The sequence below is a fragment of the Somniosus microcephalus genome, chromosome 4 (assembly GCF_052327205.1).
Source record: "Somniosus microcephalus isolate GS21.2 chromosome 4, FLI_Smic_1.0, whole genome shotgun sequence".
In the NCBI taxonomy this organism is placed as follows: domain Eukaryota; kingdom Metazoa; phylum Chordata; class Chondrichthyes; order Squaliformes; family Somniosidae; genus Somniosus; species Somniosus microcephalus.
This window is the reverse complement of record NC_140990.1, coordinates 266666663-266685050: the sequence shown is the minus strand read 5'-3', so window position 1 is coordinate 266685050 and position 18388 is coordinate 266666663. Positions and strand designations below refer to the sequence as shown.

The following is an 18388-nucleotide window of genomic DNA, read 5'->3' as shown; positions in this document are numbered from 1 at the left end:
AGGTGTTGTATAAATGCAAGTTATATAGAATTAAATAGAATATACAGCACCGAAACAAGCTGTTCGGCCCAACTGGTTTATGCTCCACATGAGCCTCCTCCCACTGCTTTTCTTCTAGCCTCATCAGCATAACCTTCTATTCCTTTCTGCCTCATGTACTTATCTAGCTTCCCCTTAAAAGCATCTATCTTTCTTAATTATAGTGGCTATTAGCTCCAATCTACACAAGGTAATATATATGTTCCTGTCCAAAAACCTTACCTTCTGTCTCCCCATCCAAACTCTCAAATCTTCAACCAGCTCACATTTCTAGTATTTCTGTACTCAGTCAGCAACTCTGTATATTTCAGTAGTTTTCTTTCAGGCATATCTTCCCAGCTAGCAAACTTCCGTTTACTCATTAACACGGCAACAAGTTCACAGTTTTTCCACAGAACAGACAAAATTGTGGAATGTAATCCTCAAAACACCAGTGAAATCCAGGAATGTCATGCATTTAAAAGCATCATTTGATTTATTCAGTGGCCATACATAAACCCTCATGTTGGTGATAAAACACTAGTAAAAATCCCCAGTAAAAATGGAATTTGATTTAATCATCGCAAACTAATGGCCCTGTATATTAATCAATAACTCCATCATTAAGTCCATCCCAAGTCCCACGTCCAGTCCTGTTTTGAATTCCATAAAAGATAGCCATCCTAGTTCAGCAGGAAGGGAAAATGTTAATCTCTCTCAAAAGCATCATTTATAATATAGAAAAAACTGTAATGCTACTGGAACTACATAGATTCTCTTACCTTCACATTGGGAGTGTAAAGATTTCGTAAGGATGTGAGGGCAGCAGACAATCCATCACTGCTATAGCCTATCCATAGGGCTTGAAGGACACTAGAAGAGATTCCTGTCTTTTTGCTTAGGCCCTAACAATTAAGTTAAAAACACAAATCATTAGTTTTCAATAGATATTGTTTTCTAAAGTCCTTAAACATCCTATTTAACAGGTAAATATTATGTTAAAGCCCTGTTTTATCTTCCCCAATAGTGGTGAACCAAACTCACTGAAGTTGTGATTTCAGCTTAGGTTAAGAAACCCGCAGGGCTGTTCTGCCTGTAGTAATGCTGGATTTAGCATGGGAAGTTAAGCTAATTGTGTGAAGATGGTGTTCGTGGAGCTTAGGATATTTTTGTGAAACACAAATCTTAGAAGCAATATTTTAAATCTAGAGATAAAATCATCTACTTCTAACATACATGCCACGCATCAACATTTGATGCCGACAGTCAGTATTTTGGAAGTCCAGTCCACGTCAACGTTTGCTGACAAAATTAGGGAGAATAGGGTGCGGCTCCCCTTATAGCCGCTTGGGTCCTAGTGTTAATGAGAGTGAATCTAGCCTCTGTGCACTATGGGTGGGAATTCTAGCAGAGAGAGGAAAGGGGCAATGGATGGCAATGTTGGAGAGGGGTCAAAAGCTGAGATCAGTGAAACAGGAGAGAAGTTGGGAGCAGCGAGTGCCAACTTGAACTGGAGGGAAGAAGAGTACTAGCTTAAACGGGAAGCAAGAGAGAACAATGCTAGATTGAAATGGGAGTTAAGAGTACTTGAACTAGGTTTGAAGGAAAGAAGGATACCAGCATGAATTGAAGGGGGAGAGAAGTGTGTTCTGTTGAATTGGGGTGAGGGGGGGGACGGAGAGGCAGAAGAGTGCCACTATGAACTCGGAGAGTTGGAAGAGGAGAGGGCGTATCTGCGAAAGGGTAGGGAGTTGGATGAGGTAGTGTTTCTGTGAACTGGGACGGGGTAGCAGAAATTGAATGCGGGAAAAAGGCCCAATCTACCACCAGTGTACCATGTCTACAATGTGTAATATCTACAGCATTCACTGCAGCAACTTGTCACGGCTTTTTCGGCAGCACCTCCCAAATCCACGACCTACACCACCTAGAAGGACACAGACAGCAGGTGCATAGGAACGCATCACTTCTAAGTTCTTCTCCAACATACACACCATCCTGACTTGAACATATATAGTCATTCCTTAATTGTCCCTGGGTCAGAATCCTGGAACACTCTACCTTAACAGCTTCACCCCACAGACTGCAGTGGTTCATAAAGGCAGCCCACCACCAACTTCCCAGGTCAACTAGAGATGGACAATAAATGCCAGCTGTGCCAGGGATACCCATATCCCAAGAATGAACAAAAAAAAGTAAATATTGGGGAAGTGATGGTCTGCTTGGTCTGTTGAAAATCTAAGTATCACATAGGTTTTAAATCTAAGAACAATCAACTGTAAAGTATAAAAATGGCCGATTTTAACAGCCTCCACCCAGCGTAAATGATCTGATAGCGGCTAATGGTGTTGGGTCACTTACGATGGTGTTCCAGCCGCCGCCATTTTGGGTAGGGCCCATAAAGGGACCGCTAGATATTGTTCAAAAAACAACCCAAAGACATTGTTAACTTTTGTGGGGCCAGGAGGTGTAAACATACTCCAACCACCTCCCAACACCCCCCGGGATTACTTTCCCCTTCCCCTAGCTGCAGGATCTGACTGACAGCCAGCCTGTTGGATCCACACAGCAGCCACATCATTTCTTGCCTTCTGCAACCAGTGAGCTGCCTCAGAATGACTGTTTGGCACACGCAGCTTGCCGGCTACCTGCAATTGAGGCCTGGGCCTCAAAACGCCTTTGGCCTCACAGCAGTTACAACAGACACATTTTTATGTGAATGTATCATTTTTAATACAAGGTTCCCTCTCCATGGTTGAAATGCACTACCAATGTTCTCACAGAAATCTCACAGAAACCCCACAGTGCAGATAGAGGCCATTTCGGCCCATCGAGCCTGCACCGACACATATCCCACCCGATTCCCGTAACCCCTACACCAACACATATCCCACCCTATCCCCGTAACCCCATGTATTTAATCCCCCTAACACTAAGGGTCAATTTATCATGGCCAATCAACCTAACCTGCACATCTTTGGACTGTGGGAGGAAACCGGAGCACCCGGAGGAAACCCACGCAAACACGGGGAGAATGTGCAAAACTCCACACAGACAGTCACTCGAGGCCGGATTCGAACCCGGGTCCCTGGCGCTGTGAGGCAACAGTGCTAACCACTATGCCACCGTGCTGTTGTTCCTACATCATTCGTACTTCACTCTTTCATGCACTAATTTTTCTCCCCTCCAATACAAATGAAGGAATGTTTGGTACATCTATTTATCACATGTTGGTTTATAATCAGGGACATTTGGGAGTGGTCAGGTTTTTGAGGATTTTATCAGTTATTCTGAAGTTGTAGGGTCAGCTTTCACTAGTTTTCTCAGGCAGCTTCCCAGAGCTGTACTGTACTGCAATTTATTTTCTAGTCAATCTTTTAAAATTGTGAAACATCAGAGCTAACAACATTTGATCTCCTTGACTCTGTATTTAGTAGTTCTAACCTTAGACTTTCAGAAGTGGCAAGTTACACCAGAGAGTTTAGTTTTGATTCTGCAGGATATTGCACAACTCATGTTGGTTCTGTTGATCGAAAGGAATGAAAAAGCAAGTACAGGAAGTGGCCTGACACACATAACTAATCAATAAACTTGTGCTTACATTTCCTGACTGATACTTCGCAGCCCAAATTGCAGGCTCCCAATTATTTGCTAATTTTAATTATCCACCATGAAGGGAGATTTCTCCATTATGAGGAGAAAATTAGGTTTTCCTCAATATCCACATACCTCTATTCTCTCTGCATTGCTACGGGAAGCTTGCTGAGCTGAGTGACCCCAGCAAATTATTTGTGCAGTACAAAACGCACTATGTGCAACAATTCCTTTTGAATGGATAGACCTGCATATATATTTAGGATTCCCCAACTGATAAATAAATAAAAAAGTTCCTTAAACATAAAACTATAAGTTGTGCTCTTGTGGTCTTCTGTAAGCTTAAATTATGTATCTGGAATATAATACAACATCTAAACTATATAGAAGACTCTGCTTTTCTTTTTATAAGATGAATTAATAGGATCTGTATTTACCTTGAAAATATGCGCTTTCAGTATGTGATGGCCAAATTCTACTGTCTGCTGTCGGTTTAGTTTTCCTTCTTGGCGAGAGAACATGAATGCCATAAGAGCATGCCCACTCCTGAGAGAGAACAGGAATCAAGAAAACAAAGTTGTAACTGTTCGTTAAAAAATGCTATAATATTTAACAGCTCTTAACCGATACCGACAGTTCAGCATATCCTATTCTACCTCTGACAGTCTTGTGTCACGCATTTAGTCACCTTAGTTATCTTTGTGAAGGAGTTAAATACTGAATTGGAGGAGGGTAAAGAAGTATGGTGGGAATGCGATTTCTTTTTAAGATACAATGTTACAGGGTACTTCAGTAGGACATAACATACAGCACTATGGTTTCAAAAACATTTCCTTTTCTCAAGGAAAGATTGAAGAAAATATCAGTTTATTTTTCCAAGTTATTTAAACTTAGCTGGAGGTGGATTCCTCCTGATTGCCTGTTCTCCATGCCAATCAGCAAGCTCATCTCTTCAGTATTTTGGTTGCAAATTCAGTTAAAAAAGATAATTTCTGAACCATTTTTGGGGCTTGAAGGTTATTTTTTTAAACCTAAAAACTTCAAAATTATTTAAATAATAAACTTTTGAGGTAAAGTTTGCTTGTTGATGGAAACTTATAAAACTTAGCAATTGTGTACCAAGTGCTTTAAGGTACAAAGTAAAGACATGTCAGAGAAAGTAATGGGTGGAATTCTTGATGTCCCAAAGGAGCTGTTTAAGATAAGCTGACAAGTGGGGCATCGGACAGTCCAAAAGGGGCCACGGGCAGTTTATGTCCCATTCTCCTGAGCTCCACTCCCTCTAAGGCTGCTAGGCCTGTATCCTCAAAACTGCCAGAATCCAGCAAACCATCCAACACTGCCAGACTCTGCTCCCATAGTACTCCCAAGCCCTCCTTCCTCAGTCCTTCAGGACTAAGATTTCCCTTCCCAAGATTTCCTGTCCACTCCCAGATGCTGGGGCTCCATCTCAGTACTGTCAAACTCAAGACCACTTTTCCAATGCTCCCAGAACTCCTCTCCCAGTGATGCAAGGTTGCAAGATCTGTCCCAGTGTTCCCAGAATCCCCCTCTGTTCCTAGACGCCAGTACCTCCCAGTCCCTCGGACACCCTTCAGTGTAATGTTAACCCCTGTAGCTCCTTCCAAGTAGAACAGGACTCCAGGCCTCCTTTTCCCAGTGTTGCACAATCCCAGGCACCCTCAGTGCTGAACAATCAGTATCCGTGAGAATACTATTTATCGTAACACCCCAGTTCTCATAAAACCTCCAACTCACCTTGAGCAAAGCCAGAGGCGATCTGGAACTAGATAGAGTTTATATATTACACATACACATTTGAAATATAGATACAAACACACACACACATATGTGTAGATTAACGCACATATATCTACACACACACACACTCCTATGCATTTGCACAGCAATACAGTTACACGTGCAAATATACATACACGCAGACTTATACACATAAGCACACATGCACATGCAAGCGAGCGCATAAGTGCACACAGGTAGAGATACATACACATACACAGATGTACATGTAGAACACAACTTATAGGACTGAAACAGGCTGTTTGGCCTTGAAGATTTTCTACATTAAAGGCACTATATAAATGCAAATTATTATTGTTGTTGCTGTACACCAAGGGTGATCACCCACATTTAACTCATCTACCTGATCTACTCCATTACCCATAACTTGATCTAACAACACCTCACCCCTCTAGGCAGACAAACATACCCCTTGAGGAAGGAGTCCTTCACACATTTTGTTCCATTTATTCCCTACTTGTTCTCAATGAGTGGGTAACTAAACTCTCAGAACAATAATATTATAATTACTCATCTCCCTGATCAGTCTACAGATTTCCTCTTCCATTTCCTGCCTATAACTAGGGGGTCTCCACAGATATTTGGACACACGCATATGCACGCACGAGACACACACACACACACACACACACACACAGACACAGACTTACAAAAATAACAGAAACAAGCTATTCGGTCTAGCCAGTCCATCTTGGTGTTTATCCTCCAAACGAGCAATGTGTTCGCCTTGTTCCTATATTCCTTTAATCATCTAGCTAATCTATTCTTATTTACATGGCCTCTGAATTTCTTCATAAACACACAAGACATACATATAATACACATGTATCTCACACAAACATATAAAACACCTATCATACACACAGCTCTACCTATACACATTTATATATACACAGATCTGATGGCAGTAAGACAGTTCTAGAGTATGGCTGATCTATGGGGGTCCCAGAGAGAGAGAGCACTGAGGGAGGTAAAAGGGTCTGTTAGTACTGGGGGAAGGTTTCACTGTGGTCTTGTGTTTCAACTGTGGGAAATGGGGTTTATTGGGTTATGCAAGTGCTGGTGTTTGGAAATATTAGGAAGGAGATCTAGGATCTGGGAGCATTGGGAGGGTCCAGAGAGTCCAGAAACACATCTACAGTTCAAAAGTGGGGAAGTGTGAGGTCATCCAGTTTGGATCAAAGACAGACAAAATCAGAATATTTTCTTAATGGCAAGAGACTAGGAACTGTGGAGGATTTGGATGCCCAGGTATACATATCACTAGTGCATAGGACAAAGAGCAATCAAAAAGGCTAATGGAATTCCTTCATCCAAAATGCTGTAGATGCTGAGTTAATTGAAATTTTCAAGACTGAGATCGACAGATTTTTATTAGGTAAGGGCATCAAGAAATATGGATCAAAGGTGGGTAAATGGAGAGGAGGTACAGATCAGCCATGATCTGATTAAATAAGGGAACAGGCTTGAGGGGCTAAATGACCTACTCCTGTTCCTTATGGAGCGCAAGGTTTGAAAGAGTGGCAGCTGTGGTTCAGTGGTAGGACTCTGAGTTAGAAGGTTGTGGGTTCAAGTCCCACTCCAGAGACCGGAGAATAAAATCTATACTGACACTCCAGTGCAGTACTGAGGGAGTGCTGTAATGTTGGAGGTCCCATCTTTCGAATGAGACATTAGACTAAGGCCCCATCTGCCCTCTCAGGCAGATATAAAAGATCCCACGGCACTATTTAAAGAAGAGCAGCGGAGTTCTGGCCAATATTATCCCTCAACCAACATCGCTAAAACAGATTATCTGGTCGTCATCATATCGCTGTTTGTGGGACCTTGCTGTACGCAAATTGGCTGCCGCGTTTCCTGCATTACAACTGTGACTACACTTCAAAAGTATTTCATTGGTTGTAAAGCACTTTGGGATGTCCTGAGGTTGCAGAAGGTGCTATATAAATGAATGTTCGTTCTTTCTTTTATTCACATGAAATTACATCTGCCACCTCTCTGCCCACTCTACTAACCTACATCTTGCAGCCCTCCTCTCTGCCAAATTTCCAACTTTTATAGTGGTATGGGACATATACAAAATGAGATAGAGCAGCCTCAGACTAGTTCCTATTCGGCATGTCCAAAACTGCCTCTAATAGACAATATTACATCACAGGATGCTACGATTGTATGGGAAGTGGGAAAATCGGAAAGCTGGTTAACAGTTTTTTGCCTCTAGAAATTTGCTGCAAGAAATTTACTGCAGCTCAATTCACTGAAATTTAACTTCTTGTCCCCCTATATTTCTTTTAAGAAATAATAATCAATTGTGTTTCCCTTCCCTGTGGTAAATCCATTTCAATCTCTCATTTTTGCTGAATGGGCAATGAATTAGTGCTCACTAATTTGGTGTCAGGAAGAAACACAAATTTATTTTAAATAAATGGACAAAAATCTTCAAACTGAAAAAATCTTCAGTTGTAAATCAATCTATACATGTAATGTAAGAGTTGCTTTAAAATTCAAATACACCAACCTTGGATCGCAAAGAAAATCCATGTTTTCACCATCTGCTCTCCAAACAAGCCACTCTCTAAAGGATGGATGGCAAAACATGCGTGTTTTGTCTCTTCGTTTGATCAAAAAACATGAAAGGCTCTCCATCCTCTGCTGGAAGTCCTCCCACTCCAATTCACCCTTCACACAGCCAGCATTTATTGCTTGGAAAATCTGCTCATCTGTCAGTGGATGAAGGGATGCCAAGGCTACATTCAACACAGGAAGGGCCTTTTCAAAGGAAGTATGTGTTAGAAACTTCATGTTGCATTGTAGAAGGTACAGTTCTGACAAGGACACAGGAACTACCTTGTAGCTTGCACTCTTAATAACCAAATGACCCTTTTCAAACAAATCCAGGGTCAGCTTCAAATATAGATAAGATCCTTGGCTGCGCATGATAAGATGATTGCTGACTTTGCTCACGGTAATGGTGTCAGTTTTTCCACTCAAAGATATGTTACTGAGTATACCGTGACTACTGTTAATTCTGTGATGGATGTATGCAGTCAGGTCCTTGTTAATATCTTCGTTCCCTGGAAAATCATCCAGAGAAATTTTGATGAATGGAAGTAGACTTGTGATCTCCTATAGGAAACAAAGTATTTTTTTTAATATTGAGGCAAATGGAAATCAGAACAAAAGATGTAAATATTTCAAATCTAAGCTCAAACCTTTTTAGTATTGCTGAAACATTTCTGCATACAGTTTCATTTTGTTTTATAGAACATTCTATAATTTGGTAACTTTCTCTACTTCAGTATTTTTAAAACAACTAGTATTAGCTATGGAGTTTATTAGTGACACTTGATGCACTTGCAGGAGACAAATGTATGTTTTGGAAATTTGGGGCTATCTGATGATGTTTTAAGTGTCAAAAGATACCATACAGCCCATCACTCTAAAGATCTTATGAGCTGAAATTGCTTATAGAACCAAATAGTTTCTGGCCTGTTGAGTGTCTTGTTACATACTTTATCCCCCCCACACATTTATTTTGAGAATTTCTTAACACCTTGAACTTCATTAAAATACCTTTTCCCTTATATGAATTGTTTAAATTTTAAGTGACATGGCTGAAGGTTTTTTTTCTAAATGAATGAACTTGTATTTATATAATGTCTTTCATGTCTTCATAACATCTCAAACCTCTTCACAGGCAATAAAATACTTTTGAAGTGTCATCACTGTTGTTAAATAGGCAAAAGGTGGCAGTCAATTTGCATAGAGTGGTCCCATAAATAGCAATGAGATAAATAACCAGTCCTTATTTTTAGTGCTGTTGGCTTGAGGGATAAGTGCTAGCCAGGACACCAGGAGAACTTCCCTGCTTTTCTGCTAATAGTGCCACGTTTCCTTTTATGACCAACTGAACAGATGAGGCAGACGGAGCCCCAGTTCAACAAGATAGACGAATTAGTGGCACAAATAGAGATTAATGGCTCATATCAAATAGCTATTACAGAGAGGTGGGGCTCGATTTTAATTCTGGAGGTGGGTTGGAGTCGTGTTGCATGGCGGGCGGGTTCAAGAGCTGCTTCCAGGGGGTGGGGGAGATCAGCTGTTGATGTCCGATTTTGATTCAATGAGCTTGTTAATTTCATGGTGGCACGCTGGCTGGTCCAATGAGTGGGATCGGGCTGGCTGGCCGCCTGATGACATCATAATAGCAGCTGCTTTTAAAGCAGCCAGCCAGCCTAAGCCTTTCTATTGTGGTTTCCTGGACTTGATTTAAATGCTATGACTTCTTCTAGAGGCAAGGCAGCTCCTCATTTTAATGATGAGTCCCTCCAAGTTCTTGTGGATGTTATCAGAGGGCACAGGGAGATTCTCTTCCCTCCTGATGGCCGGAGGAAGCCTCCTCAGCAGACCAAGGCAGCCTGGCTGCGCATTGCTCAGGAAGTGAGCGCAAGGTCCATTTATTCACGGTCATGGATCCAGTGCCGAAAAAGGTTTAATGAGCTTGTACGAACATCAAAATGAGTATCCCATCTCACTTGCCTTCACCCTGCTTCCCTTCTCATGACCAGCACCCTTCGTTATAAGCCTCCTCCTTCACATCCCACCTTACTCTTACTTCCCTTGCAGCCTTTCCTATCCATCTCTGTCTCTGCACCCCTTAGGCTCGCTCTCACTGTCATGCAGTGACAATGCACAGGGAGCTACCTTCCTCTTGGTACCTTACCCCATCTTCGTCTCCCTCAAAGCTTCTATGGTAGGTATTATTCACACTCACTCCATCACTATGACTGAAATACTGCTCATGTCCCTCCTTGCAGGAAAAGATAGCCCACAATAAGGGAGAGAGCAATGACTGGAGGAGGAACGCCTACCCTAGCAACATTGATCAGTGTGGAGGAGGCTGCAAACGAGAATGTTGGAAGTGGCAAGGGCCTGGAAGCTGGTAATATAACAAGAGTTTCATTCCTCTCAGAAAGCAATGGCATATGATGTTCATAGAGAACCGCATTGTATCATATGCTCAAAAGGATGCGTCTGCTACATCAGTATCAGATGTCTAAATCATGCCTTTACTTTCACACAGGACCGTCGAGCACTCCCCCCCACCCCACCCCAAGATCCAGGACGAAGACCCAGACAACTCCTCAGAGGAACCTGAAGCCTCCGAGGGAGCAGCGTCATCAGGACTCACTGCACCCAACACCAACGCAGCAACGCACACCTTGGTGGGGCCATCGGGAGTTAGAGTAGTGTTGCCACCTTAGCGACAGAAGTTTAGAGTCCTCGGCGGAGGTCGCAGGACTCTCCTAGTTCTGCTGAGCTGCATGCAGACGCTATGCCTCTGGGGCCATCCAGAAAAAGAGCGGTTCGTGAAATACAGGAACAAGTGCAGGTGTCACTGAAAGTGTTTGCCTCCAGGGTTAGTGCGAGTGTGGAGAGAGAATGGAGGAGTCCATCTCGGCACTGCCGTGGTGGAGGCAATGGTGCATGAACGCACCACCATGGATAGGATGGCAACCTGGGTGGAAAGGCTGGTTACCTCAGTGTAAAGGATAGCTACGGCCATGGAGGGAATGTGTCACCAGAGTCAGGAAAACATGGTGACTGTTCAGAATAGAATGACATCTCTGGAGGAGCGATGGGCAGATATTGAGCTGAGAGACGAGAGCTTCATGGACGTCCTTTTGAGGAGGACTGCCAATGCAGATACGGGTCCTCATGGTCCCCCTGAAGTGCAGCATGGTGCTCTCCAGCCAATTGCCAGCACTGAGGTGCGGCTTACCCATGAGAGGAATGTTGTTGGCAGGACAGAAGAAAGTATGGGCTCCTCTCAAAGCGCTCACACGACCATGGCACTGCGGAGCCCTCAGTCACTGACCCACTTTGCAGAGACAACCGAGATGGCCGTTTCAGCTCCTGCACAGCCGCAAGAAGAGCAGACTGTTGAAGAGCCCTCCCAGGCTCCCAAACCCAGAGGATGCCCGCCAAAGGCGTCTAAGCAGGCGCAGCATCCTAGTCAGCAAGGTGCCTCTACATCTGCTGAAGCCACAGGGGAAGCACCACGTAGAAGCACGCGTAAGAGAAAGATTAAGCACCTATAGTCACAAGGGGAGTCACTTGGGTGACGTTTCTTTTTTTCGGACTCTTGCTGGTTTATTATCCTTTTGTCATGTGTTAAAAGATAAATTATGTCCAACAGTTGATTGTGTGGCCTATGTGTTATGGGAAATGGCAAAAGCGCATTGAGGGCTCAGGGTGACTTGCTTTTGTAATGCTCATGGTAAAGTGATAGGAAATAACAGGGTATAGCAGAGATGAAGGAGGACATTGGACAAGTGTTACCTGTAATTACAGAGCCATATGGTAGCCACTTATGGCTGAAGAGTAAGCTTATGCAAATGTGGCATGGCAGTGTGCATACCCTGGTTGACAGGCAGCAGTGAACTGGAGGGATGCTGCATTGGTCACAACAGGGCATGCAAGGCACCCTTCGTCCTCCTCCTACTCCTCTTCCCAGGAAGATCTGCGCTGAGCCATGTGGCTGCTGCTCCTCCGATTATGAGGACGACGATAAGAGGGCATAAATGTTTCCCATCACCTTGCTATAAATATCATTTGCAGCAACAATCTTACAAGCGCACAGTCGAAGTGGCCTGAAATTATTCCATTCATGCCACACTGCAGATGGGTGTCAGCTTGAACAGTTAGATGGTCAGAAGATGTGCAAAATGTTATCCCATACCTACATCATCAAAGTTGTTGCATTTGAATTTCAGCCATGTTTCAGGGGTGTTTTTAAAGCGCTCCACCAATGCTTACACATCATGTCCTTCAAATGTAAGAAGTCACACAACACCAGGTTATAGTCCAACAGCTTTATTTGAAATCACAAGCTTTCGGAGCGTTGCTCCTTCTTCAGGTGAAGTGGAGAAATGCATAAAGACACAGCTTATATAGTCAGAGAATCATGTCAGATGTTTACAGGAAACCTTTCCAACTGCCATTTATCACACCTCGGCAGAGAGATAATCACAGCAGTCAAAGGTGTGAATGGTGTCCAAACAGGTCAGTCAGGGAAACATTACATCAAAGAACAATGAGGTTGGGTCACAAGGGGTCAAATATTGCAGATGCTGGGGTCTGTATGAAAAACAAAAAAAATTTTTTTTGGCTGGAAATCACAGCAGGTCCGGCCGCATCTGTGTAGAGAGAACAAGCCAATGTCGACTCGAGTCTGGATGACCCTGCGTCAGGTGGGGTTACATGTAGCGTGACATGAACCCAAGATCTCGGTTGAGGCCGTCCTCATGGGTGTGGAACTTGGCTATCAGTTTCTGCTCGACGATTTTGCGTTGTCGTGTGTCTCGAAGGCCGCCTTGGAGAATGCTTACCCGAAGATCGGAGGCTGAATGTCCTTGACTGCTGAAGTGTTCCCCGACTGGGAGGGAACACTCCTGCCTGGTGATTGTTGCGCGGTGTCCGTTTATCCGTTGTCGCAGTGTCTGCATGGTCTCGCCGATGTACCATGCTCCGGGGCATCCTTTCCTGCAACGTATGAGGTAGACAACGTTGGCCGAGTCACATGAGTATGTACCATGTACCTGGTGGGTGGTGTCCTCACGTGTGATGATGGTATCTGTGTTGATGATCTGGCATGTCTTGCAGAGGTTGCTGTGGCAGGGTTGTGTGGTGTCGTGGTCGCTGTTCTCCTGAAAGCTGGGTAATTTGCTGCGAACGATGGTCTGTTTGAGGTTAGGCGGCTGTTTGAAAGCGAGTAGTGGAGGCGTGGGGATGGCCTTAGCGAGGTGTTCGTCGTCATCGATGACATGTTGAAGGCTGCGAAGAACATGGCGTAGTTTCTCCGCTCCGGGGAAGTACTGGACGACGAAGGGTACTCTGTTGGTTGTGTCCCGTGTTTGTCTTCTGGGGAGGTCTATGCGATTTTTCGCTGTGGCCCGTCGGAACGGTCGATCGACGAGTCGAGCGTCATATCCCGTTCTTACAAGGGCGTCTTTCAGTGTCTGTAGGTGTCCATCGCGTTCCTCCTCGTCTGAGCAGATCCTGTGTATTCGCAGGGCTTGTCCATAGGGGATGGCTTCTTTAACGTGGTTAGGGTGGAAGCTGGAGAAGTAAAGCATCGTGAGGTTGTCCGTGGGCTTGCGGTAGAGTGAAGTGCTGAGGTGTCCGTCTTTGATGGAGATTCGTGTGTCCAGGAATGAGACTGATTCTGAGGAGTAGTCCATGGTGAGTTTGATGGTGGGATGGAACTTGTTGATGTTATCGTGTAGTCTTTTCAGTGATTCTTCGCCGTGGGTCCATAGGAAGAAAATGTCGTCGATGTATCTGGTGTATAGCGTTGGTTGGAGATCCTGTGCAGCGAAGAAGTCTTGCTCGAACTCGTGCATGAAGATGTTTGCGTATTGGGGTGCGAATTTGGTCCCCATGGCTGTTCCGTGTGTTTGGGTAAAGAACTGGTTGTCGAAGGTGAAGACATTGTGGTCAAGGATGAAGCGGATGAGTTGTAGGATGGCGTCTGGAGATTGGCTGTTGTTGGTGTTGAGTACTGAGGCTGTCGCAGCGATGCCGTCATCGTGGGGGATACTGGTGTAGAGTGCCGAGACGTCCATCGTGGCGAGGAGTGTTCCTGGTTCAACTGGTCCGTGGGTGCTGAGTTTCTGTAAGAAGTCTGTAGTGTCGCGACAGAAGCTGGGGGTTCCCTGTACGATGGGTTTCAGGATGCCCTCGACATATCCAGAGAGGTTCTCACACAGGGTTCCGTTGCCTGATGCGATAGGACGTCCAGGTGTGTTGGCTTTGTGTATCTTTGGGAGGCAGTAGAAGTCTCCCACGCGGGGAGTACGTGGGATGAGAGCATGTAATGTTTCCCTGACTGACCTGTTTGGACACCATTCACACCTTTGACTGCTGTGATTATCTCGCTGCCGAGGTGTGATAAATGGCAGTTGGAAAGGTTTCCTGTAAACATCTGACATGATTCTCTGACTATATAAGCTGTGTCTTTATGCATTTCTCCACTTCACCTGAAGAAGGAGCAGCGCTCCGAAAGCTTGTGATTTCAAATAAAGCTGTTGGACTATAACCTGGTGTTGTGTGACTTCTTACATTTGTCCACCCCAGTCCAACTCCGGCATCTCCACACCATCATGTCCTTCAGCAACTCATCTCCTTGAACCTGGTCTGTTTCTGACAAGTCAGAAAACAGGAACCAGAAGCTCGAAAATAGGGAACCACTATGAAAATGGGATTAGCCAGGCTGTTAACAGCCTTAACTACCTGTCCCACTGGCTGCAGACGGGTCAGTTTGGGAGCGGCTAAACAGACACTCACGAAAATCGGGTGGGGGCAGGATGGGTGTCTGAAGCCATTTTTTCGCAACAGAACTACCTCCAAACCCGCCTCCTCAGGGCTATTAAAATCGAGCCCCTGGTTGCAAGGTGACCAAGGTTGGGAACTAAATATTCCAGGGTATTTGACATTTAGAAAAGACAGGCAGAATGGAAAAGGAATGGCGGGGGGGGGTTAGCTCTGATGATGAAGGATGACATATGGGCAGTAGTGAGAAAGGATCTTGGCTCAGAAGATCAGGAAGTAGAATCAGTATGGGTGGAGATGAGAAATTTAAAAGGGCAGAAATCACTGGTGGGAGTAGTTTATAGGCCCCCCAAACAGTAGCGATACTGTTCGGCAGAGTATTAAGCAACAAATAATAGGAGTTTATAACAAAGATAATATAATAATCATGGGGGGCTTTAATCTTCATATAGAGTGGGCAAAACAAATTGGCAAAGTCTGGAGGACGAGTTCATGGAAGGCATTAGAGAGACAGTTTCCTAGAACAATACATCATGGAACCAGGAACAAGTTATTTTAGATCTTGTATTGGGTAATGAGACAAGGTTAATTAGTAATCTCATCGTAAAGGATCCTCTGGGGAAGATTGATCATAATCATAGAATTTCACGAGTGAAATTTTAAATCCGAAGAGAGTTTTAAACTTAAATAAAGCCAATTACATGGGTATGGAGGGAAAGTTGGCAAAGGTAGATTGGGAAATTAGAATAAAAGGTTTGACAGTAGATAAGCAGTGGCAAACACAAAGAAATATTCCAAAATTCTCAGCGAACGGGAAAAGTGATCCATCCTTGGCTAACTAAAGAAGTTAAGAATAGTATTAGATTTAAAGAGGCTTATAATGTTGCGAAGAAAAGTAGTAAGCCTGAGGATTGGGAGAGCTTTAGAAACTAGCAAAGGATGACCAAAAAAGATTAAAAGGGAGAAAAATAGGACAGTAAACTAGCAAGAAATATAAAAACAGGTTGTAAGAGCTTCTACATGTAAAAAGAGAGTAGCAAAAGTAAGTGTTGGTCCCTTAGAGGCTGAGACAAGTGAAATTATAATGGGGAATAAGGAAATGGCAGAGACTTTAAACAAATATTTTGTATCTGTCTTCACAGTAGAAGACACAAAAAGCATACCAAAAATAGTGGGGAACCAAGGGGCTAATGAGAGTGAGGGACTTAAAGTAATTCATATCACTAGAGGAATAGTACTTGAGAAACTAAAGGGACTAAAAGCTGACAAATCCCCTGGACCTGATGGCCTATATCCTAGGGTTCTAAAAGAGGTGGCTGCAGAGTTAGTGGTGGTGATCTACCAAAATTCCCTAGATTCTAGAACGATCCCAGTGGATTGGAAAGTAGCAAATGTAACCCCGCTATTCAACAAAGAAGGGGCGAGAGAAAACAGGGAACTACAGACCAGTTAGCCTGACATCAGTCGTCGGGAAAATGCTGGAATCCATTACAGCGTATTAAGGAAGTGGTAACAGGGCACTTGGAAAATTATAATTTGATTAGGCAGAGTCAACATGGTTTTATGAAAGGGAAATCGTGTTTAACAAATTTATTAAGAGTTTTTTGAGGGTGTAATTAGCAGGGTAGATAAAGGGGAACCAGTGGATGTGGTATACTTGGATTTCCAAAAAGCATTCAATAAGGTACTACATAAAGGTTGCTATGCAAGATATGGGCTCATGGGGAATATATTAACATGAATAGAGGATTGCTTAACGCACAGAAAAGAGAGTACTGATAAATGGGTCATTTTCCGGTTGGCAGGCTGTAACTAGTGGGGTGCCGCAAGGATCAGTGCTTGGGCCTCAGCTATTTACAATCAATATTAATGACTTAGATGAAGGGACTGAGTACAATGTATCCAAGTTTGCTGATACAAAGCTATGGGAAAGTAAGCAGTGAGGAGGACAAAGCCTGCAAAGGGATATAGACAGGTTAAGCGAGTGGGCAATAAGGTGGCAAATGGAGTATAATGTGGGAAAATGAGGTTTTTCCACTTTGGTAGGAATAGAAAAACAGACTTTAAAAAAAAAAAAATGTTCAGAAACTATTGGCCCAGATGTTACGGTGGGTATGACAGTCATACCGCCTTTGAAATCCACTGCAAATTCGGGATTCATGCGCTAAATCCCGAATTTGTGGAATATCGACGTACGCATTGACAGGCCTTCTGCACTGCCACCGAAAACCTAATCACTGGCGCAGAGTTGGGCTAATTGCCCACCAACTGCCCAGCAATTACGTGCGGAAATTTTACGGCTGGTGGAAACAGGCACAGGGCCTGTTTCCACAGCGCAAGGGGATACCTGAAATGAAAAAAAGCAGTTTTTAAAAAATGAAATGACATCCAGGAACATTAAAAGCTTTAATGAGAAGCAATCCTACTGTATGCTAAAGCCGAGGGTTTCCTTCAAATAACGTTTATATTTAATAACTTTCTGCACAGCACACAGTATTTGTTTAGAAGTGGGATTATGAGTAATGAATTGGAGTCCCACGATAAAAGCTAAATCTGTACGTATTTTAAAGGCTGTAGTAATGAAGCAATGCAGTAATTTAAATGAATGAAACAAGGAACATTAAAAGCTTTATTAGTTCATGGGATGTGGGCATCGCCAGAAAGGCCAGCATTTATTGCCCATCCCTAGTTGCCCTTGAGAAGGTGATGGTGAGCCCCCTTCTTGAACCGCTGCAGTCCGTGTGGTGAAGGTACTTCCACAGTGCTGTTAGGTAGGGAGACCCAGGATTTTGACCCAGCAACGACGAAGGAATGGCAATATACTTCCAAGTCAAGATGGTCTGCGACGTGGAGGGAAACTTGGACGTGGTGGTGTTCCAATGTGCCAGCTGCCCTTGTCCTTCTAGGTGGTAGAGGTCGTGGGTTAGGGAGGTGCTGCTGAAGAAGCCTTGGTGAGGTGCTGCAGTGCATCTTATAAATGGTACACACTGCAGCTATGGTACACCAGTGGTGGATGGAGTGAATGTGTAAGGTGGTAGATGGGATGCCAATCAAGCAGGCTGCTTTGTCCTGGATGGTGTCAAGCTTCTTGAGTGTTGTTGGAGCTGCACTCATCCAGGCAAGTGGAGAGTATTCCATCATACTCCTGACTTGTGCCTTGTAGATGGTGGAAAGGCTTTGGGGAGTCAGGAGGGGAAGACACTCACCACAGAATACCCAGCCTCTGACCTGCTCTTGTTGCCACAGTTTTATGCGGCTGGTCCAGTTAATTTTCTGGTCAATGGTGACTGCCCAGGATATTGATGATGGGGGATTCGGCGATGGTAATGCCATTGAATGTCATGGGGCGGTGGTTAGACACTCGCTTGTTGGAGATAGTCATTGCCTGGTACTTGTGTGGCGCGAATATTACCTGCCACTTATCAGCCCAGGCCTGAATATCGTCTAGGTCTTGTTGATGCGGCATGGATTTGGATAATGTTCAGGGGGATGACTTACCAGAGGAAGGCAGCAGCAGCCAACTTCCTGGCACCAGAGGTGCTTCTGCTGCTCAGGAAGGGAGGAAAAAGAGTGGGAGAGCAATAGTGGTAGGGGATTCTATCGTAAGGGGAACAGATAGGCG

The 18388-nt window shown here is 44.1% G+C and overlaps 1 protein-coding gene across 9 annotated transcripts in view; it reads right to left on the bottom strand.

The window, feature by feature from the left end:
- The window catches only part of tanc1a (tetratricopeptide repeat, ankyrin repeat and coiled-coil containing 1a), a 242169-nt gene that overhangs the window by 50607 nt on the left and 173174 nt on the right, over window positions 1-18388 (bottom strand). For all 9 annotated transcript variants that reach the window (XM_085986345.1, XM_085986352.1, XM_085986347.1 and 6 more), the window contains 3 exons: window positions 7952-8559; window positions 4050-4158; window positions 801-923 (listed from right to left, as the gene is read on the bottom strand). In XM_085986345.1, the coding sequence (XP_085842471.1) occupies window positions 801-923; window positions 4050-4158; window positions 7952-8559 (840 nt within the window). The remainder of the gene's footprint in view (window positions 1-800; window positions 924-4049; window positions 4159-7951; window positions 8560-18388) is intronic.